General features: G+C 44.9%; 1 protein-coding gene and 1 long non-coding RNA gene across 8 annotated transcripts in view; one reads left to right on the forward strand and one right to left on the reverse strand.

The window, feature by feature from the left end:
• The window catches only part of Dnm3 (dynamin 3), a 460,170-nt gene that overhangs the window by 227,416 nt on the left and 209,111 nt on the right, over positions 1-23,643 (forward strand). For all 6 annotated transcript variants that reach the window (XM_078022311.1, XM_040278054.2, XM_078022310.1 and 3 more), the window contains one exon: positions 4,669-4,782. In XM_078022311.1, coding sequence (XP_077878437.1) covers positions 4,669-4,782 — 114 coding nt within the window. The remainder of the gene's footprint in view (positions 1-4,668; positions 4,783-23,643) is intronic.
• LOC120887507 (uncharacterized) lies at positions 14,895-21,025 on the reverse strand. Of its 2 annotated transcripts, none has more exons than XR_013426351.1 (2): positions 20,614-21,025; positions 14,895-18,562 (listed from the first exon to the last, which is right to left on the reverse strand). It is a non-coding gene; the product is annotated as an uncharacterized LOC120887507 (long non-coding RNA). The 2 variants fall into 2 exon arrangements; XR_005730784.2 differs by having other exon boundaries at positions 20,566-21,025.

Consider the following 23,643-nt stretch of genomic DNA (forward strand, 5'->3'; position numbering starts at 1 on the left):
CGCCAGCAGCTGCCCCTGAGCTGGCCTGCACCAGTACATGTTCCTCCTGGGCTTCTGAAGTGGAAATAGTCTCTTGTGTTCCTTGCTCTATCAGCCAGATTCCCACCACTATATGGGAATACCGAAGGCAGTTAACTTATACAACAAACAAATAAAGTTGATTTGTCTCATGGTCCTGATGGTTCCAGCCCAGGATTGATCGTCCGGTAGTTTTGGGCTCTGGTGGGTGTAGCTCATCGTGGTGAGAGTACACGGAGAGCAAGTCATTCTCTTCATGAGGCAGGAAGCAACAGAGAAGAGGAAGAGTCCCACGTTCTCCCTCAAGGGCACTCCCCCGGTGACCCAGCATCCTCCCACTAGGCCCCACCTCCTAAAGGCCCACTACCTCCCGGGGGTGCACCCCAGGGACCAAGCCTTTAACTTTGGAGGACGCTTTTCCCACCCGTAGCACTCGTTTCACAAATAGAGTGAACAGTGGGACAGGAAAGATGTCCCGGCCCTAGCTCCACAGAAGCAATCAAACAAATGGATCCGCTGGTCTTTAGAGCAATGGCCCCAGGCCCTGTGTATGCTCCTAGACCCTAGGCCCTCAGCTAGCTTATGGCAGGAAAGTAGAAGCTCTAGTTTCACCTCTGAGGTCCAGTAGCCTCAACCTGAGAGGACTCCCTGTAATCACACTCTGGCCTCAAAGCTGCTTGGGAAAACCTCTGCAGGGTCTTGGGCTTGCTTTGCTCACTGGATGCTCAAAACAAAACTCGCTGAGAGGCTGTAAGTGCCTATCACCCTCAAGCTGGTAGACTGATTTTGGTGATTTTAAAGTTCAAGGACAGGCCTTGCTTACAGTGGGAAGTCTCCCCTGGGTGCCTGGCCTGGCCTGCCTTTGGCGGGCCGCAGCTCCCCAGCAGTGGCCCAGGTAGGCTCTGTGGCATGTGAACGATCTTGGTAGAAGCAGCTGCTCATGTGTTGCGAAAACACACGAGTGAGTTTTTATAATCTCCCAAGGCCAAACTACAGAACGGCCTCTGGTTTTCAACCTCTTCTCAGGCTGCAACAATTAAAAGCCAGCTGCATGGCTGAAAAAAAAAATGTGCATGGTCTACTGTAAGTAAGGCCAAGGTCAAAACCCCTTGCTTACAAACAAAGTTCAAGGCCTCGACCACATTGGATTTTTTCCAAATGTAAGTTTTTTTCTTCAATAGTTTTATCCCTTATCTGTGTGTTAATTGTACAAAGCAGTGCTCTGGCCAGTGCTGGAGTCTGTTTGCCCTTAACATACAGGTTGCACAGACCCTGACAAGCCTACTTTCTCACAGTGCAGAGAAAAATAACTAGAACATGTGCTGGTTCATTTCCCCCATGTGCAAGGCCCTGGGTCTGGTCTTCAGCACTGAAAAGGAAAAAATATATACACAAGGATTTACATGAAGAATTAGAGTGGGTGGGTTCATGATCATCCTCAGGACCTGGTGGATCTCTTGTGATGTCTCGTTTGAGAGGAAAAGACCAGGATCACGGCTCCATGTTGAGGGTGCACTTGTCCTGTGTCCTCAAGGGCGTCCACGGAAATGTGTGCAGCACTGACCGCGGCCAGCGGTCAAGATGCTGTCATGGAATGCTGAAGAAGCTCTGATCCTTTTTCAATAGAGAAAGCCCGTTCCACAGTTTTCCCCGATGACAATTGGCTCCGAGTAGGAATTAGGCAGAACCGATTCCTAACGTACTTTTTCAGGGAGGAATTGAGACCGAGAGAAACCACGAAATTGAGGTAAAACAGTGGAATGAGAGGGAAAGACTGACCATGAGCAAGGATGGTCAGAACTAGGAGGAGATTAATAAAAAGAAAACAAAGGAAAGTAAGGGGATAGAGGGGGAAAGGCTCAATAAAATTTGAAAATAATGTAAAACAGTGGTATTGGCTCCAGGATCCCCTCACAGAGAAGGATAAAGTATGTCAAGTTTGTATTCACATTGAAAACCACCAAAATCGGTCTGTCGGCTTGCGGGCGATGGGCACTTACTCCTCCCAGGGGGTTCTGTTTGAGTACCTCGCTGCTCTCATTGCTGATGGCTTTTCAGTCTCTCAAGAGCTCTTCAGCACGCTCCTCTGCTGTTTTGCCGAGAGTCTTAATTGCCCCTGATGCCTGCATCTCCAGGCCTAACCTCCCTGTTTCCTCAAAGTACCTCAAATCCAGCGTGGCCTGAGTGAGTTCTTCACCCACACTCGTGGTTTCTAAAATGGGGTCCTCCTCCTCTGTTCCTTCTGAGCTTTAGAGTGGTTGGTTCTAGAAAAGAGTAGACTCCATAGTCTCAGAATCATTCTGAAACACCACACTGTCCGATAAAAATGAAATGTGGTCCACATATGTCATTTAAATTTTTCTGGTAGCCACATTAAAAAACGAACCAGATATTTAAAATATTTTGTATTCAATTTCAGGATTCAGTGTGCATTTTGCCGTCACACCTGTCACTTGACACTGGTCGTAGGGCTCAGTGACCAAGCGTGGCTGGTGGACAGAGGCCTCCGGGCTTGTTCTAGGTCTTCTCCTTCACGCCCCCATCGTCCCAAGTCCCGTGGACTGTGTCTGCCGTCACCTCCTTCCTTCTTAACCTCTCGCACGGAGGCTGTGGCTCACGTGCTGTGTGTGGGTGACGCTCGGTGTTCAGCCACCTGAAGTCTGGGGTGGTACTTCCCAGGGGTGAGGTCGGTGGCTTTCGGGTCTCACTCTCAGGGTCTGCCCGCCTTCTTCATCCCTCCTCCTCCTCTGCACTAGGTGGCCCCTTCATGTTTTGTCCTTGTTTGTCCCTCTCTAGGGAAAACAAATAGGCAAACTCCTGCCCTTCCTGGCCACTTGCCAGGGGGCGGGGTGCCCTCCTTGCCCTTGGCTCCTCCTGGACAACTTCAGTGAGTTACTCCCTCCTCCCCCCAGCTGTGCGGTGTTCTGAGAGCACACACGGTGACATCACATCGTCACACACTCCTCACCACGACAGGTGGCAGGCGCTGAGGGAATGTTTACTGGGCTGAGCCCCGGGCGCCTCTGGATGGAGCCCACGTGTGCTAGAGCAGGCGAAGCGGAGGTGGAGAACGCGCAAGACGCCTGGGGAGTGGTCCGTCCCCTCCGGTGGCACTGTGACGAACACCTGGCGAGGAGCCCTGGCAGCGTGGTGACGAACTGGTGTGAAATAACTGAACTCTCTCCTTCCCGCTGGAAATGCAGAGCTGGCCAGTCGCCCGAAGGGAACGGACACACACATGTGGTCGGTGGTCTTCACACCCTGGCAGGAGTCGGAGTCCCCTGGGGAGGAAGCTCAGCTGTAAATTCCTGGGTTTCGTGTGTAGGTATCCTGGTCCGTTCAGAGTGGCCGTGGCCCAGGGATCTGCACTTAGGGAAAGCAGCCCTGTGACTAGGGAGAGAGGTCACTTGAGATGTATCCCTGAGATGTACCGCTTCATGCTTCCCACAGTAGAGAGTGAGAAGGGCGATTCTCATCAACAGACGAAGCTTCCTGAGTCTGGACCTGAGAAGGATGTCCTTTGGGGTCTTGTAAAGCAGTGGAGCTCTAGAGAGGAGGACAGGCAACCAGGAGATGCTGGCCCAGTCGGTTGTGGGTGGCAGCCTGGGGACGTGGCAGATGTGGAAGGTCAGTGGGAGGGCCTTGGCCAACTCCAAGATTTCCCCCAGGATTGGCCTTCGTCCCCCACTAGGAAACCTCAGAGCATTTCATCTTCTTTAGGAACTGACTGACATTCAGTAAGTCATTCTTGGTGTTTCAGGATCTCTAGGATATTGAAGGATTTGGGCAGAGGATAGCTACTCACATTTAGAAGGACAACATCCAGTTCCATGCAGAATTGCATTTCTGGTTCTCTGGCAGTAGAATCACCTAGCAGAGGTCCGGCATACTATGCCACGTGGAAAACGATTTCATTCTCAACCACTGTGAGGGGGAAAAATGCATTTCCTTTAAACGCCACTTGTGCTTTTTGTCAAATGGGTAGTCCAGGTTGCTAATGTTTTAAAGTTGGAAATCTATTTAAAAATTACTGTGACGATGCCCCATGTTTTGTGCCTGGTGAATAACTAGAACTCAATGAATAAGCCAAGGCCTTTTTTAAAAACCCCACTTTTCATTGTAGCTTATAATTTCAGCTTTCTCCTTCACTCAGGCGATCCCGGCTGTTAACAAGGGGCTAATTGGTTGGCGTGTGTTCCTGCTTCTCACCACTCGCTGCCAGCCTCTGCTGTGAATCCTAATGAGCTGCAAACCAGGCGGCCAAATGGAGCAGTAGGCTGCAGGGGAGAGGAGCGGTGGGCACGGGAGTCAGTCACTCAGCCGGGCGGCTATGCGGTTTAGACTGCAGCAGCCATGAGCAGCCTGGCACCAGTCTGCTAGGCGGCCTCAATTCCATTCCTGTGTGTCTCAGTCACTCTGTTCCCGCCATCCATAGGAGTCTGAGATTTTTATCCATTAGTGAAAGAGATTTCCTTCTGGTCATCTGCGCATTTGGAAGATGAACTCTCTTGAAGGGTTAAATAGAAGTTGAGCTTTGGGAGAGCGGTGCTGTCTTCCTGCCCTTTCTATCTCGTTTCTAACTTCACTGAGCCCGACCTCCGTTGGCTTGTGTCTTACTGAGCGCCTGTGCTGGTGTCTGTCCTTTTGCAGGTGATCCGGAAGGGCTGGCTCACCATCAGCAACATCGGCATCATGAAAGGAGGCTCCAAGGGTTACTGGTTCGTGCTCACTGCCGAGAGCTTGTCGTGGTACAAAGATGACGAGGTAAGCCAGAGATGACCAGAGGGACAGGGTCTTCCTGCTAAAGCACTTCTAATTTTAAACTAATCGTGACTGTGATAGATGCAGTTTCCAGCCACAGTGGTTCTCTGTCGGTGAGACTTAGCTTGGAATGCTTATGTAAAGACACACGGTTTTCCCTGCATAGAGTTTTAATTCTGCAGTATTTTCCTCAGATTTCTTTTCCCGTTTATTTCTTTGGTGCTGTGATATCTTGCTCACGTGAAGAGACGTGGTCAGGCGTCGGGACTGGAAACTTCCTTCTTTAGGATACTTTCAAGGTACTGGTACATACGTGAACGCAGTTTTCATTATCATGCGTTGGAAAGACCTAAGCCAGGAAACATCTTAAGAGTAAAGCCAGCACCAACGCAGAGTTGGTGAAGGGTTTTGGAACTGGTGCTTTGACATCTGTCTCAAATGAAGAAATTTTGAACACGTTCACTTCACTAGTCTCTGAGTGAGTTCCTGATCACTGTTTATACACATTTTGTTCTCTGGGAATTCATTATCTCTGTAAAAGGATAAATTGTGGTACTTGTGTTTTGGCTTACTTTAAGATGTTAATAATTCTGACCCTGTGACTTACTAATGAAGGAGGAAAATGGTGTGTTAATATTACAGAACCACTAAAGTGATCTAAAGTGACACAGGTACATTGACGGAGGGCATGAATGAGAATTGAACTGTTTTGGAAATTTTGAAAGCTCTGCTCTGACCCAAGAAGTTTTGGTTTTGTAATGTAGCATGCAAACATTGAAGAATACTGTCTGATAGCAAAGCCACATAAAGGTGAGGTCATCTCAGTTTCATTTGGCTATAAAGGGCCTGCCTTTCCAAATTAAAGCCCTTCCCATCTTAGCTCGGGGTCTTTTGAAAATATTTGAAGGTACTTCTGTCAGTTCTTAGGGGAAAAGTCTCGCGTTTTATGGTTCTTTCCATTTCCGAAGGCTCTGTGTGCAATAGTGAATTGAGAAAATATTGTATGATTAGTCAATTTCCACTAAGTTTCTCCAGTCAAGGGACTCAAATTCTACAGAAATGTGAAAAGAAAATTCGTATTCACAACCTTAGGTTCGAATCTTTTTTTTTGTTGTTTTGTTTTGTGAGAGAGAGAGAATTTCTAATATTTATTTTTTAGTTTTTGGCGGACACAACATCTTTGTTTATACGGGTGCTGAGGATCGAACCCGGGCCGCACGCATGCCAGGCGAGCGCACTATCGCTTGAGCCACATCCCGGCCCCTTAGGTTTGAATTTTTGTGTCACTGATCTCAGAAGGTGACTGGGCCGGGTGGCGGTTGAGGACAGGCCGTGGTTTCTCCCCCTTCCTGGACACTCCACGCCCCTAGGACTCTAGTTTCACAGATCACAACTTGAGGAGCTCTGAGACATTCTCCTGGGTGTCAAAAATTGGTGACCAATTATCTTCTGTGCTCTTCAGTTGCTCTCGGGTATGTTCTTTTAGATACACTTCCCCCCGACAATGTAGGTGGCCGTCTGTGTACATCCACAGTATCGGTCTTGAGGTCCTTCTCCATCACACAGGGTCGTCTCTCCAGGACTGAGCTTCTCCATGGCAGAAGGTGTAGTGCTGCTGAGATCCTCACTGGGTGGCCAGCCGAGGCCCTCAACCCTCACTGTGGGCGAGAAGCCAGGGCTGCCTGGGATGGGCCCTGAGGACTCGCGGTAGGACCTCCAGATGTCTCAGAGTTCACTGGCCCCGGGCCTTACCACCAGGGCCTGCGAGGACTTGGGAGGCAGGACGGTAGGGAGTGCAGCTGTAGGGTTCTCTCGTCTGGCCACTTGGGTCCGGGGATGAGCCCATGGGCAGGTGCCTGGTGCTCCCCGTGGGGAAGGAGGAAGCCTGGCGGCTTGGTGAGCTCACGGGACCAGTCCTCTCCTCTGAAGACGCAGGACAACTGTCTACAAAATGGCTGCCCGGGAGTCTCCCTCACAGATTCCAGCGAATAAAAGGTAAATGTGTGCAGCTGTACTATTACCCGGGGGCCAGCAGGTAAATGTGTGCAGCTGTACTATCACCCAGGGGCCAGCAGGTAAATGTGTGCAGCTGTACTATTCCCCGGGGGCCAGCAGGTAAATGTGTGCAGCTGTACTATCACCCAGGGGCCAGCAGGCGTCTATTGAAAGTCTGTGTGTGTGGGGCTGGGGTCATGGCTCAGCGGTAGAGCGCTCGCCTGGCATGGCAGGGCCCTGGGTTCGATCCTCAGCACCACATATGAATAAATAAAGTTCTCGTGCACAACGACAATGACAAAAAATGAATATTAAAAAAAAGAAAGTCTGTGTGTGGAGGGAGGTAGGGCCACAGGAGGGGAGGGAAAGGGTGGCCCTGGGTGTGGCGCCATCTAGATGAAGACCCCCTAGGGAAGGGGAGTGTTCCCCATTTAGATGGTGTCAGGGAGGAGGACATGACGGCAAGATTGGGTTCTGTGTGGATCTACCAACCCAGAAGACTGAAAATACTGTGTCGGACGTGAAGCACTCTCAAGAAACCAAAATAGGGCCACGAGGGAGAAAGTGAGGGGAGGAGCCTTCAGGTGGGTGGCTGCCAGGGACGATACCTGTGAGAGCGCAGTGGGGAGCTGTGCAGATCCCGCTGAGGAACATTCCAGAAGCAGGAACAGAGAGGGTGAAAACCCTGGAGCTGGGAACTGACAGGGACCAGGAGCTGTGGATGAGAGGAGCAGGAAATAAAGGCAGAGGCATGGGGTGGAGGCCTTTAAGACCCGCTCCACCGTTTGGACTCCATTTGGAGGATGATCAAAGGCCTTTGGGTGTTCCAGCAGGGTGTGGCATGATCGGATTCACCAGGAGACTGCTGGGGCTCTGGGTCGTGCCTGGTGGGCAGGGTGGGCTATGCGTGTGGAGGTGGCGAGAGCAGAGGGGTGGCTGGCAGTGCGGGCGGAGAGGGTGGGGAGTAGCGCTGGGCAGCACCTAGGGGTGGGGCGCTCACCCCAGGCCAGCAAAGCTACAGCTGCTCTCGGCTCGACGGCTGCAGTTACTCATTCAGAATCTGCTCAAGGAACAAGACGGGGATTTCTGAAAACACACGCCTGACTCCAGAACGACTGGCCTTCAAGGCGTGGGCATCACTCAGTCCCCGCTGGTCCTTCCTTGGTGGCACCTCCGTCCTTCTCTACCCCGCTCTGTTTGCTTCTCCTGCTACTGCAGACGGTTCAAGGCCACCACCAGGGCCAAGGAGAGGTCAGCGCTGTCCATCCTTGGCTTGGGAGCCCAGGTTCCCCGGGTGGTGAGGATCTGCCGGAGCCCAGGCTGGGGGGACGGTCTGGGGAGAGGAGGTCTACAGGGGATCTCAGGGGCAGGCGCAGAGGAGGGACCCTTGGCTGGCCTTGAATTCTCATGACACTTATTCGTGGGCAGCAATGTCTAAAACGATGCTTAGGTTCCACGAAGGTCCTGCTGCGGTTCATGATGTATGGATTGCCTGAGGTTCGGTGCACCACCACGAAAACCGTGATTTAGGATATTCCTGTGGAAATAAGCTGGAGTTGTAGCTGAAGTGTTGGAGCCGGTTGGTTGGTGAGTCAAGGGCTCGTACTTGGTCCCGGGACGCCCAGGGCACTCACACACTTAGGAAATCCTGGTACATTTCTTAGTCAAGTAAGGGGACATGGGAAAAGTCATTAAGTTGTAGATTTGTTCACTTATTCAGTGATAAATTTATAATCAACTTTTCATAGTGTGTTTTAATATTTTCATATGTGCCAACCTTCTGCTTTCTTATGTAATTAGACGGGTAGCTTTACACTGAAATCTAAATGGCTGCTCAATAAATAGCATATCACACAAATGTCTATGGTTTTATTTAACTTATGACAGGCTCGTAATAAATGACTTAAGAAATACTTTTGTGATTAAGAAACAATAGCTCATATCGTTTTCCAGGATGACATCAGCTGAACACAAGGCCCTGTAGACCACACGCCCAGTGCCGTGGAGAGGGGAGGTGCGGGTGGATGTGGGTTTACTGTGAGGAGCTGCCAGTGCTGGGTCACTTCCCTTCACCTCAGTCTTTTCACTGTCCCTGACCATGGCTCAGCAGAGCATCTCAAAGGGGCTGTGTAGGACTCGGAGAAATCGTGTGTTAATGAGTGCTCTTGGCATCTGATTTAGTTTGCTTTTGTGCTGCTGTGACCAAAAGACCTGACCAAAAAAACAACGTAGAGGAGGAAATTTTGTATTTTGGCTCAGGGTTTCAAAGGCTCAGTTCATGGCCCATTGACTGCGTGGCTCTGGGCCCGAGGTGAGACAGACCACCACGGCAGGAGGACACGGCCAATAGGAAGCAGAGGGAGCTTCAGTAATTGGTGGACTAATCCATCGATCAGATTAAGGCTCTCATAACCTAATCATTTCACCTCTGGACATTCTTGCACATGAGCTTCTGGGGGCACCTCATACCTACACGGTCGCAGCATCACGCTGGTATGTTTATTCCTGCCGTTGAAAGCAGCACCTCACTCCTCTCCCATGTAGTGTCATTCTTGCACTCAAGTGTCTTCCAGTTTCCACGTTGTGTCATGTCATGTTGTGAGATACGATGCACGGGATCTGGACTTTCTTACTAGAGAGCCGTGAGGTTCACATAACAGGAGGGAGCTCAGTTCCCACGTTTCCATCGAGACCTTGCCCACTGCCTCCCCTCCGGCCTTCGTCTCCTGTGTCTTCGCCGTTGGTTCCTAAGCTGGCAGCTGGTGGGATAATTTTAAGTTACAGTTGGCACGACTGTATCAGTAAGACGGCTGCATTTTTCTGATCTCTTCCCATTGGAACTGGATCTATCTGCCCTATTCTTTTTTTTTTTTTTTTATTGTTGGTCGTTCAAAACATTACACAGTTCTTAATACATCATCTTCCTATTCTTGAATTTGGGATGGATGTGTCAACCCACCTCCACCCTCTGAATTCGTGGACTGGACGCTTTGAATTAGCACTCTACAGCACGATCACTTACTTGTCCTTTTAGTGATAGATGGACTTCATAGAAAGGTTGCTGCCCACATCCCAGGTGATGGTAAGTCTTCACTCTAAGTACTCTTCCCAATGCAGAGTGCTTAGAGTAGCCATCATTCATCTATCTACTTGACTGTTTTTTTGTTATCTTAACATTACTGCAAGATTGGAACTTTCCATAACACAAAGAAGTACACCATCTTTCTCAGGGTTAGACAGTTGGGTAGCAATAGCTGAGAGGATACGTCAAAGCCTTGTTGTACTCCTATCTAGTTCATGTGGCAGAACCCAGACCTGGGAAATTCCTGCCCGAATGGCCCCGAGCCCATTTCCAGGGGTTGCATGGCCTCTTTCTGGTTCATCTTCCCCAGCTCAGGGTGCCAGTGTGTGTACCCCGAGGGCCTGCAGGGTGGGGTGAGGACAGAGCTTGGACATGCAGCCTTGTGTCCATAGGTCTCCTTTATGATCTGAGGCAGGTGGTACTTACTTAGCTCTTCGATGTCTATCAAATAACGACCTGAGATCATTGGTGCTACTTTACCAAGGAGTTGGGGATGAAGTACAGCAATGCAGATGACCTCAACTAGGACAGATGTCCCTCTGCATGGCAGTTTTTAGCCAGAGGGGGATCCCAGTCAGGGTGTTACTGGCAGCTTTTAGCCTTGTTTCTGTTTCTCTCTTCACCGCCCATCTCTCCCTCAGTGCTGTCAACCTGGAATGTCCCACTCGAGGTGCTCCTCTTGTGAATACAGGTAAAATCAGCTCCCCTGTCCATATCTAGTCCAGCACTCACTGATCAGAATGTCCAACCAAGCCAAACGGCCTTCCAGGGGGCAGGAAGCCGAGGTGGCAATAGCATTTCCCCCACCCTTCCACCTGTTACAGCTGATGAAGGCCAGCTTCCAAACTGATGATCCTGATGACGATGGCTGTCACTATGACGGTTCATAAGTATTGAGTATTTATAGTTGAACAGGCACTGACCTAAGGTAGCCCTTTATTGACGCTCTCCATTCTAGAAATTCAAAGTGAATGAGCAACCTGGCCAGCTGCTGTGTGCCAGTGCTGTGCTCTTAATTGCCTGAACGTTTCCCAATAATTATTTTCTGTGTAGCAGCACTATCCTCCCCCAAGATAAAATGAGTAGTAAGGATTTCATGTACCTGCCCTTCTGAGCAATGTTTTCCACTAGGGAAAGCACAAAAGTCAGTAAAACCTACCAGAGGCTGATTACAGGCTATGGATAAAATAAAGCCAGAGAGTGTCTGGGGTGGGGGTCACGGGATGAGAATGTTTGTGCTCATGTCTCGTGACAGGAGTGAGCCTGGTGACCTGGATTCAACCCAGAGGGACTGCAGCAGAGAGGCAGGGCCTGGATAAGAAGGGCTTTAATTCTAAGAGTGACGAGGAGCTGTTCCCCTTTCCAACTGCAAGAGTCTCATGATCAGACTTGGAGTTTTACAGACTCCCTGGGTTGCCTCTTGGGGGACTGACTGAAGAGGGCAGATCTGGGTGGGAGCCGTTGCCAGGCCTACTGGTAAAAAGCCATGGTGGCCTGGGAGGGGCCAGTCCAGTGACATTGACTGAAGTGGGCGGAGCCAAGGGATTCTTCAGGACCCCCCTCCCATGCACAGTCAGCAAGCCTCAGGGGCTCAGGAGCACTTGTTCTGTGCACCTGGCCCACCAGTGGCTGCAGTGCTGGGAGGAGGTGCTGCGTGAATCCTGACTGTCGGAGGTAAGGTGGAGCAAGTGGGTGGACAGGCGCAGCATTCATCCCCTGGCGGGTTAGCAGGTGCCTGACTGAATTATCACACTGCTGGGTAGAATCACCATTAGAGTAGGTTGTCTTGGAATTGTGTTAAACAAAAAATGAATTTTTCAGTGTTATTTTCCCACATAAATATATGTTGCACAGTTCTTGGGGAGAATTTAGAAAAAGGCAAGGCATCGGAATAAAATAGAGCCTGTCATTTCAAAAGAATCTTTGGTCTAGATGATTCACATTAATATTTTAACATAAAAATTTGAACAAAGTGATGGCCTTTCTTTAAAACTAAGTCTGAAATGTAAATTTTAGGGGAATCATCTGCTTTGATTCGAGGAAAAAAGAACTTTAATTTTTTTTTTTTTAACCAAGGATTGAACCTAGGGGGTGCTTGACCAATGAGCCATATCTCCAGCCCTTTTTATGTTTTATTTTGAGACGGGATCTTGCCAAGTTGCTTAGGGCCTGGCTAAGTTGCTGAGGCTGGCTTTGAACTTGCAAACCTTCTGCCTCAGCCTCTTGAGCCAATAGGATTACAGGCATGCATCACCACACCTGGCTCTAAATTTTTAACATCAATGACAAATGAATGAAATATGTGTGTGTGTGTGTGTGTGTGTGTGTGTGTGTGTAACTTGTGCCAGTTAAAATGTCTGAAGAGAAGGGACTACTAATTTTTTCATAGTAAAGGCACTCAGTCAATGTTCTGTTTCTCAAGCCCAATGTAAAGTTTAAAATCATCCTGGACCACTCCTCAGAAAGTGGAAAGAACCAAATTCCCATGGAAATGTACTAAACCGTACATTTTTTAAGAAAATCCAAAATCTCCATCAAAATTAGACATTCTTTAGACTCATAAGAAATTACAGGCCTCGTTTTTGTGGCTTGAAATGTTTGGATGGCTTGATAAGGAGATTATATAATTCCCTTATAGGGATATTTATTTAGTATTGTTTTTATTGTGTGGCTGTAACAGATGACAAATGTTGCTTCAGTGACAGGAAACATAGTGGCAGCCATATGCCTGGAAGGTCCCGATTTTGGGGACAAGACATGTCGATGTGGTTCTGCCCTCTGCGTCTGAGGCTCTCAAGGTGGTACCTGCTGTCCACTAGGCCTGTGCCCTCTGTGAGGCAGGAGGTCAGCATCCAGCCTGTGAACACTGCTCCCATTCCTTGAGATGTTGTACTTAGCCCAAACTTGGATAGTTAAAAAAAAAAATCCAAATAAATACTGAACTTAATTCATTTATATTACTTAAAATTCTTCATCTTCATAGTTGTGTCTTTTTTCACAAACGATCTTATCTTATGCTTTTTAATGCCGGATTATTTCATGCAAACATTTCTACATTCTGGAATTATCCAAAGATTTGCAATTTTGAAAAAAAAGTATTATTTAATAAACTATAATGGCCAATGCTATTTCAGCTTTATTAAATATGCATTCAGGGGGCTGGGGGTGTATCTCAGTGGTAGATGCTTGCCTAGTATACCCCGAGGCCCTGGGTTCGATCCTCAGCACCACATAAAGATAAATAAAGGTTTTGTGTCTATCTACAACTAAAAATATTTTTAAAAATGTGTTTAGATCCAAACCCACTCCTCTATATGCATTGTTTGTTTTGTTCAAAAGTTTAGACTGGAAGGACCCTATTACCTTTTATATTACCCTTTCCCAGAAGAGTAAAAAAATTTAAATGTGCTTTAATTTAAAATGCATATGAAACATTATTTTAAGATTTTTTTTGAGATGTAAGTTTTAAAAAAAAGTTTTTCAAAAAGTTATTAACTTCATGTTTTACAAAAGGAAATGCTTGATGAGTGCTTCACTTTGGAATAAATCTCTTCCCCACCCCTCCTGGGATTGTGGTGGTCTGCAGCAGGCTTCTAAGGTTCTGCATGGGTTAATGTGTCACCCGACAGCTCTGTCCTGGGCTGCCTCTCAGGGCGCCATGGAATGACTGTGCATGTGAACTTCTGTAGGCAGTGTTTGCTGTCGGTTGAGTAAAGCATTTAAAATCAGGTGAAATTGTGTAAATAATTCTTGGGGCATTTTTACATTTCTGTTTATATCTTACATTTTGTGAAGGATTGTTTCATATTTTGTCGGCTAGTCATGAGCATTTTATTTAAGGTAAAACCCTGCCTTGCCAATGAGTCTTGGAGAAGCACAAGTGGATTTTAGCAGATGGTGTATTTCTGTAACTGCAGATTGTTTAAATGCAAGACATTATCTTTAATCCTATCTTTACATCACAGTCTTGCCCATCACTAAAAAAACCATATTGTCAGGTTTGATTTAAATATCACACGTTCAGAAATTTTGGAACCTTATGAGGCTTCTACCCTTCATACTAAATCTTTTCACTTTAAAAATAAAATATTTGAATGGAAAATAGTTTTTAAAACATACACTTAAAATGTTTGATCATTACATTTTAAAAAATAGACAATTTGGGGTAGCCTCATGACCTATTTAAGCTTAAAAGATTAAAATTAATTTTAAATACCGAAAGCTAAAACATTTTGATGAACCAAATCCAAGCTGACAAATTTCTGATTTTACCCATCTTCCCACCATTTGCCCTGAAGTGTTAGAAATATTCCTATACAAAAACCTGCCCTGCTGTTTCACTCCAGTGAACAGTGCATAAATGGAAGTTGGATATCTCCTCAAAAGATATGAGGAAACGACGATGCGCCTTCGTCCCTTGTGCTTATGAAAATATTGAATTTCCCAAAGATCTCAAGGGAGTGAGTGTTTACAGTGAACAGAAAGCTTGTGTTCCAAGTGCATGCGCTGCCCATAAATTCTACTCCGGGAATGTAGTGTGAGCCGCTTCTTACCTAAACATGACACGGTAGTAAATCTATGTGCATTTCAATACTTGCAAATATTGGAGTTTCAATTTTGACATTCCATCTATCAAGAGGAGAAGCAATTATTTTAATGAATTTGAAAATTATGTTGGAAATTTTTTTTGTCACCGACCTTTCCCAGACCAGAGTGGCAGTCTCTTAATTCAGAATACTGGATCCTCTGGGATATTCTCTTTTTTCCCTTTTTCTCCTTACTCTTCATGCCCCAGCCCCCTCCCCCCCGCCCCTTGAAGAAAAAGTCATGATATAGAAAATGAAAACGATTCTTTGTTTATGGGTTTAGCAGTATTGGAATAATTTATTCTTTGTCAAACATCAGACTGAAGTTATATGGTTCTGATATATGGATTTCTTATGCTGATTATGGGATGCTGCAAAGATACGTACAATCAGTGTCAAGGGTGGTGATTTACTGACAACAGTTAGGAAAACAGAACTATAGAAATCACAGGAACATTTTCAGAAATGGGTTTTATTATATTTCATAGGCACGACTTGCTTTACTTTTGGTGTGTTTTAATATATGAATCAAAATAAAATAATAATAATAATAATAATATAATACATACGAGTTAAGTATTAAGCCAACAGATTAAAACCCCAGGCCCGAGCCCCTCACTTTGGTTGCAGCTCTTGGTGTAGATGCTATGGTGTGAGGGCTGCTTGGTCTCAATGGCTGGTGGTCACTCAGGCTGGGTTGTCATGTGACTGCCTGTCTGTGCCTGCTGTACAGGTGAGCGGATGTTCTGCACAGCAAGTGTAGACAGGCAGACACGTGACAACTCTGTCCAGCCAGGCCCTTGGTTCCTTCAGGTGTCCTTTGCTCATGGACAGACACAATCAGCCTGTTTTCCAGATTGGGTGATTTGGGAGGGTAAGGGGAGAGGGAGAAAAACACACAATAGAATTAAACATTAAAACATTATGGAACTAAAAACAAGTTAGACTTTTGACTTTATTCAGAAAGTACACTTATATACATTTGTTCCAAATGTGCTAACATAAATAATTGGTGTAATAACAGAAAACTCACATTAAAATTTTAAGGAGGAGGAAGAAAAGATTAAACACAAGGTTTATTCTTAAATCCAATTCCTATTATAACTGGCCCAAATGCAGTCAGAGTTCAGAGTAATTGAACCAGATGTTTTTCCTCTTCACGAAAACTTTGCATATTTTAATGCTGCAGTTAAAGATAAAGGCCATGTTTATACATGTTTCTCGTAGTAGATAAGTACCATAACCTCGCCTGTGAAAAAGAAAATTGTCATCTACAGGGTAACAGCAGCCATTCTCAAAATAATTCATGAGCCTAATGTATTTGGCAGCCCAACCAATGCACTTTGGTATCTGATGCTTTGATAGTGGGCTTTTTCAAGGGAATATATTTTTTACCAATACCATAGTAAATAACAGGAATTTATTTAAATTTCTCATTTTCCTTTTAAATGCAAACTTTCTAAGTATGGTTGTGAAAGCTAAATGAAAGGCAGTTGTGGGATTAAGTTATGCACCTCTTAATTAACTCCAGGGTCATGCCACGAATCAAAGGTGCAAACTGGAGAGCTTTACCCACAGTGCAGCTCACACTGTGCAGTACAGTTACAGATAGCACCTTAAACACAGGAAAGGAAAATTCGTTTCATTTCGAAAAACTAAAACCAGACCCTTTGGAAATTTTCTTTGTAATTTGTATAAGAAAGAATTAATGGTGTTAAATGTGTAGATATAAAATATAATTCTGGCAAGTTGAAAATAATTCTAGCTTTTTTAACACAAATTATCAATTCACATAAGTAACAACTTCCATCCCCTTTGAAAAGCAAAATATCCAGACAGTGAAAATTCCAATAAGAGATTTTAAAACAACAGCAACAACAACAACAAAAGCTACATTATTGTCCAAGGAGTATATAGTTAGGATATTTTTCAAAGAATTTTAAAGAAAACAAATAGTTTGTTATTTACCTTTAATTTTAAAATTCTGAGAAAATAGCAAACAAATTTTATGGGGAGCAAAATACTTTTCAGAGACTGAAAAAAAAAAAAACGACACTTTTAACAATTCTACATTTTTACGTAGTGACTAAAGTTTTAACAAAGAACTGATGAGTGTAATTTCCTCTGCATTTGCTTAATTTTAAGAAATCAGTGTTTGATTCTGTTTCTGGCCATCACTGCTGATCAGAAGAATATTTTTTTTGTCTTGACAGAATCAAAAACATCAATAAACTTAGCTGCTATTTAAATATATAAGGTTAGAGTATGCAAAAAAATGAGTACCTTAAAGTATCATTTTGCTGTTGTTACTTTCTTTCAGTGCAACAGAAAGTAATTATAGAGTGATTCACTCACAAAGGATATCCTGGTATAAATTAAAAATTACTCTAATTCTGTATAGCTTTCCCTCTCTCCCATAAATAATTTGATCCAGTTTACTCTGCTCAATTAAAGGAATGATGCATGCAACCTGAAAAAACAAAAAGAAATATTTGTGAGTTTATACGTTATCCTTCAATGAGAAATAGTTTTATTAAACCAAGATATCTAAGTTATCTTAGTTTGAAATATCATAACTTTTTTTTTCAGGTGGAAAACATCGTGCTAAAAAATGAGAAAAATGACTTCTCGTAAGGCTTTTAGACAATTTATGTTTCCGATAGATTTTAAAACAGTCCTAGAGCAGGTGTGGCATATGCATATTTCATAATTACGTTGAACCTACCCCAAAACTTGTTAAAAATATGAAAACTAAGGGAAAAACAAGTAAGATGTTTTTTCCTGTTTCTCAAACTATAAGGGTATATATTAGATTATTATTACCTAAAATCCTAGCCAAAATATAAAAGAGTTATCACATTATTAGCAGGCCGTGTAATTATTTGTATGACCATTTCACTTTATTTCCTTTTTGTCTCTCATTTCTTAAGAAAAAGATGCAAGAAAAGAATTATCTTCTAAGTCTTATGCAATAAAGATAAGCCAAAGTAACTCCAGTAAACTGGCCATCCCAAGAAGTCAGAAAATTGAAAATGAAAATTGAACTATGTTTCTTAATTTATTTCATTATCCCTATTTATTAAAACTGATACAAATTCTAAATAAGAGACCTTTGAAAAAGAGTCAATTATTTATATCTACGTAACTTGCAGGACACCAAAGTACGAAAGTCTCCGTCTCAACTCGGGAATTTCCTGTCTCAGGTTAAAGCCTGACCTTCCAGTTATTTTAAGCTGGGATTTCTGAGTGATGGTCTTTTAGTTATTATTTGGACGTGATTATGATGGGTGGGCTGTTTTCCCCTTAGAGTAAAATGAGGTTTTTGTTTTTGTTTTTTTTTTAAAAAAAAAAAACAACACGCAGATCCCTTATGGAGTCATTGAAAATGTTGGCTTCTCTTTAGTGGGCAGGGACGTTTTTGGACGAATGACTTTTTTTTATTTTACCAAGTTGTACTTTCTTTTCATTTCCTATAACAGCTTACGATTTCAACAAAAGGTTGCGTGAGGGGGGGGGTAACTTCTTTCATTAGGATTTTTATGCCTAAACTCTTTCCCACAGAGTGAAGTGCCTGGGTGGTCTGCAGGCGAGATGTGGGGGCAGATAGTATATTTTGGTCTTTTAAAAACATAAACATGTTGTCTGGGGTGAAAGCGCCACGCCAGGCAGGAAGGATATTAAGCCTATTGACTAATTGCAGGAAAGCCATCAGTGTGAAACGTGGTCCCACTCTAAACAAACTTGCTTTGATTTTGAGATCTATGGCTTAAGAAAAGCAGGTTTAACAATTTTAGTAGACGATTTTACGTGATGGTGATCCTCTTCCAAATTAATTGCAGAGTGGTGGTGTTGAAGCTCAGGCTGGATTTCCTTTCTCTGAGATGGCTGAAAAAATTATTTCAACCCAGCACCTCGACTAGTTTGTCAATCACCCACACTCCAAAATGGAAAACAGCTATGAAATTTCTGTGAACCACAGTTTGGACAGACCCTCCCAGCATTTTCCCCTCTGTGAGCATATACCGTGTTCAGTTTTAATACTTACCAAGACAGCCCAGGGCAGATGGCGTTGAAGATGCTCACTGTTGGTTTGTTTCCTCTGGAATAGATTCCATGATCCCTAAAATATTTGTATATCTCCTTATAAAGTAATATCACAATAAAGTTAAGCATCACTCTAATTACCCTGGAATAGGAGCAGCTGCGTCGGGTGGTGTGTGTATGTAGGTGTTGGCACAGAGCCCGCAAGCAGACTGCCATCTTGTGTGAAAAGCGACCTTGGACTTTTAAATGTAACTTGTGCAATTTGAAATTAAGTTCAATTTCTTTTCATTTGTTCAAAGTTTGCCATTAAGACTCTGCTGAGCACGTGCAGGGACTCCTCTGTTGCCCTTTACAAAGCAGTCCTTACGTTTTACCCCTGGACTGAGGCCAAGGACACCACCATTATGTCCTTCCATCTCCAGGCTAAAAGTTATCCCCAGGGACAAAATAGGTGACATACTATTGGGAGTTAGTTTCTTTGATACAAAAAAGCCATTTCATATGAAGAACGACATTTAAATTAAATATACATTGAATGAAGGCAAATGATGAAATTCAATCACTTATACAGCAAAAAAAAAAAAAGTTACAAAATTTGGGAGTTCTTAAACATTGCCATTTGCAGCTTGTAGTTTTTCCCTCTTTAATGATTTTTATCAGCTAGTAAAAATAACATTTCTTAAAACGTATGATCCCATAAATCATTTTAGTTTTTCTATGTTAAAAAAAAACCTGTAGATTTTAAAAATAATTGCTATGGAAATCTTCAAGTCACAATGGAAAATGAAAGGATGAGTTCACTGTATCAACTAAGTGAAAAGTAGCTCAGTTTCTCCTTGCTATTAGTGTTTTAATGAAAAATTAGGAACAGATTGAAACATTTTAGAGGTTCCTTACACCAGTTTAGGGATGGTCAGAAGATAATTTTTAAAATAAATTGTTTTGACAAAGAGACACTTGGGGAACCTTTTGTAATAAAGTATTTTACAAAAGAGGAAACTTGTGGCAATTTTAGAATCGTTGCAAAATGTGTGAACTTAAAGAAGGATTTTTTCAGGAGCCACTGTAACTTTAAGGAAGAGATTACAGCCAGCCTAGAGACCGACAGAAGAGGAGACATTTCCATTGTACACACTGGTTTGCGGGGAGAAATAAGTGGGGGGTGAGGCAGTTAGGTTTTTCCAGAACTTTCTCTAAGGGACCCACGGCTGAAGCCAGCACAGAGTGCACTGCAACTGGGGCTTGACCATTATTTTCTCTATTAGGGTTTCATTCAGCTTGAGGGCTGTCTTCCTGCCCACCTTCCTGCCCCCCCCCCACCCTCCGTCACCTCCAGGACATCTGGAAACTGACCAAGGAAAACTTGTGCCTTCGTTTACAAATTCCTTTTTTATCAGCGGGTTTCTAGACAAAGTGCCTTATCGTTTTAAATGCTGGAAGAAGGAGAGCCTTGTAAAATACAGGCTCAGCTGAGTAGCAGCTATCAACCACTCTTGGATTTGAAAAAACGTAATGCAGAGGCATAAACTGGGCTATCTCAAGACAGAGGTTTCTAGGCCCGGAGCCACTCAAGGCTGACTCAGTGGGTTGTGGGCTGGCCCGCATCTCGGCAGAGTCCCACCCGCATTGTGTGCTGGGCAAGGACTTGGCAGGCTCTTCCTTTGTTGTTAGGTATTATTATTCCTGAGATTTTTATTATATAATTGTTCAAAAGAGCTCTCTTCATATGGAATTTTGAAAATAGCAAGTATTCTTTAGGGCAAAAAATGCGCTCACTCCTGGGGGTCTTAGAAGTCATGCCTACAGCCCTCACAAGAGTATTCAAGTCTCTGAATTTTTAATTCCAACAGTTCAAAACTAGTCTCAGTCATTTTTAAGTGTCTGGAGATTTTTCATATTCCATTTTGAAGTGGGAAACCCTTTAAATTTAAGAAAACACTTGAATTATCAAACTTTAAAAACCAGAAACATACAGTCAGTTGCTATAGACCACACAGCATTGTTCTTTTCAACACATGGCCCTCGGCCGCACATAGACCCGTGACTCTCGCGTGTCCACGCAAATCCAGGCATCCCTACCTAGGTCCCCGTGGCCACAGACCAGGTGAGCCGTCACCAAGGCCTTACCCGCCGGTCTTCCCTGGAGCGGTCCTTTCCCGGCAGAGCCCCCGAGGGATTCTTGGTCCCTAGTGTGCAAAACCTGTGAAGAAAAACACTGGATATGAGTTTCAACAAAGGAGCAAACCCAGGTCTTCGCCTTGGAAACAGCCCATTTGGTCCCCAGCCGTCGGTGGCGTTGCTGTCCCTTGCCCAGTCTAACCAATGTGCAGACTACTGTACAACGGCATTGTCCTGAACAGGTAGTCTGAACACTGGGGCGACGGAGCAGGATCTCCAGAAGCTTCCATCCGTGGACTCGGACTCCTCTCCCCGTCGTGGGGAAGAGCCTCCCTTCCTGCGCCAGGGGCTGCCTTCGGCTCCCCCTGCGTCCTGCCGCACTGACTGAGACACACTCAAGGGCTGTGTTTTCCAGTCTTGACGTGGCACATTTGCTGCAGACTAGGGAACTGGCAATGAATTTAGGACCAGGAAAAGGGGGAGGGCTGGGCTGGAGAGTCCATATATGGGATGATGTCACCCTGGGGAGGTTCGGGTATGCGCTGTGCCGCTGGAGAGACCGCTGGAATCGCCTGCTCTCAGACATGGGTCTGTGCATAAAATGGTACCAGATGTTCTCGTGTAACGTTAAGCAGTCATTTCATCTTCAGGCCAGATTTTTTTCCTCCACTAGGCAGGAAGTGGGCCCCAGTATGGAAAAGCTGTAAAAAAAAAGAGTCAAGATGTACAGTTCTGCGGTGGCCATCTGAGAGTGAGCTAAGAGCAGAAGTACAAATTCACTGTCCGGTCCGGGCTAGAGAAGTAATTTGGAGATAGAGAGTAGATAAAATAGTAAACAGAGAGCTGGGCGTTGGAAGGCAGAGCTCGTTTGGAGACCTTTTTGAGCTTTCCTGTGGCACTTTATTTTCTGGCATTTCACTCGTCAAAAAGGGCAGATAAGTTTTTTCCCCCCTCGCTCTCCCTCCTCCTCCTCCTCGTCTGTTAGATCTGTCAGCGGCTTGCAGCCTGCTCTAGACTTGAGCAGTAATTATAGCAACTTCCTGAAAGTGAAGCCCCCATGAAAAGTCTGGAGAAATGTTCTTTGTCATGGCCTCTCCGTGAGTAATGAGCTCCACATGTGGCCCTCCTCCTCCCTCAGCCATGCTGGCTGGCTCTGAGTGCTGGGCTATAGCTTTACCTGGGGAGACGTAAAAAGTCTCCATTGCAAGCTTCCACAGTGCATGGACTCTGCTCTCCTCACCAGCTGCGTCGGGGGGGCCCTCGCTGTTAGGGATAACCCTGTTTTTCACTGATAATTCCTGATTCTGTCTCCTTGCTTTTGTTTGCGTGGTATTCTGCTGCTCAGTCTTATCTCCCAGTTAAGTGAATCTGTTGAAATTTGCCAAGGACCGCTTGACCAAAGGTTACAGGATATTAGGCCGTGAGCATCTACTTTTCTCCTCCCCCACCCCGTGTTTATTTTTTTTTAAATTACATATACTGTTGAGGATTCTGAATATACACTTCTCTGACTTTCCCGCCCTAGAATTCTGATGAATGTTGGAGCTGACTCAAGAGTTGGATTCATTGGTCTTCCAGAGATCACAATGTGAGAAAATTTCTATGTAGTTTCCAAATTTAATCTAACTGACTAAACTGAGAATCATGGCATTGTGTCTAAAGAACCACAACCAAAGGAATGAATTTCTCCTGGCCTTCTATAATATTTCTTAGAGGCTGAAAAATAGCCATCTTTTATAGATTTAGGTTGAATGTTTCAAACTGCTTAAGTGAGAATTTGCCCTGAGAGTTGCCCTTCACAGGATGGCTTCTCTTTACCGCCACGCCACCGAGTATTGAAGGGATTGCACGCCCTGGTTACCTCGTGAAGGAGGTCAAAGAGGGCACGATGAATCATCTAGAAGCTTAGGATGGGACTGAGAGGTCAGCTCTAGGTGTTTCATTCATAGAGAACTGAATCATCCCGCTGCCTGTTCCCAGTGCTTGGGCAAGGCCGGTGTGACTCAACCACCTGTCGCTGCCGCATATTCCTGGAAGTGGTACTGAGTGACTAACTGAACAACAGTCCTAAGGCATGTGGATACAGCTTCATCCTCCTTAAAGGGCCTTGTGTTCACTCACACTGATGCACCACCACAGAGCCGTGAGCCAGCCAGTGGTCCGCCAGGAACCCAGAATCCCAGGTGTAGCCCCATTTCTGCTGCAAAGACTGAAAGCCAGTCTTTGGCCACATCTGTTCATGTCAATGGAACAGGCCTTGGAAATTTGTGTAAGGCAGATGAAAGGTGCTTCTGATCAGACCATAATTTCATCTTCGTTCATACACTGATACCCTCTCAGATGGTTCTACCTACACCAAATACAGATTTTTATGAAGTTTTAATCAAGCGACTTAAATTTACACCTATCTTTGAGAAACCTGGAGCACCTTAAGTTATTTTCTCTAGGAACAACTGTAGAGGCCGGCCGTGGTTCCCTTTGCATATACCGCCGTCTCCTCGGATTCTCAAGTGACCCAAGGGTTTTAGAGTTCTTTCCTACGGAGAGCTCAGGAAGTACTTGTTCTTGTCCACTCACATGCTGGTCACCACATCAAGGACTAGGCAGATGGAGTCAGGGGGCCCGAGTCCCACCCTCACTTGCCTTTCATGTTAGAAATGTGAGTTCATGACCAAGTTCAGGCTACGGAGCTTGTGGTGCCATTATGGAAAGCCCTTGGAATTAGAATTGGCCTGAGGTTATCAGTTGATGACCCTGAACTGTGTTGGGCCCTAGAAAGCTAAGTTAGACATGACAAAGACTAGACTGGAGGAACTACTGTTGCTCAGTTTGCAAATTTCAAAAGCTATTGATCAGAGTGATCCATGGAACCAATGGGTCATTTGGTGGCTACAAAATTGGCTCTGTTTTAAATGGAAAAGAAACCATTTCAGTCATTTGACGTTCCCAAACTTGGTGATTTATTGTGACTTTAGAAATCCCAAATTGAAACTAGGACTTAGACTTGTTTCTGTGGACCATCCAGGAGCAGGTACTGGG

Source organism: Ictidomys tridecemlineatus, chromosome 10 (genome assembly GCF_052094955.1).
Source record: "Ictidomys tridecemlineatus isolate mIctTri1 chromosome 10, mIctTri1.hap1, whole genome shotgun sequence".
Taxonomy (NCBI): Eukaryota; Metazoa; Chordata; class Mammalia; order Rodentia; family Sciuridae; genus Ictidomys; species Ictidomys tridecemlineatus.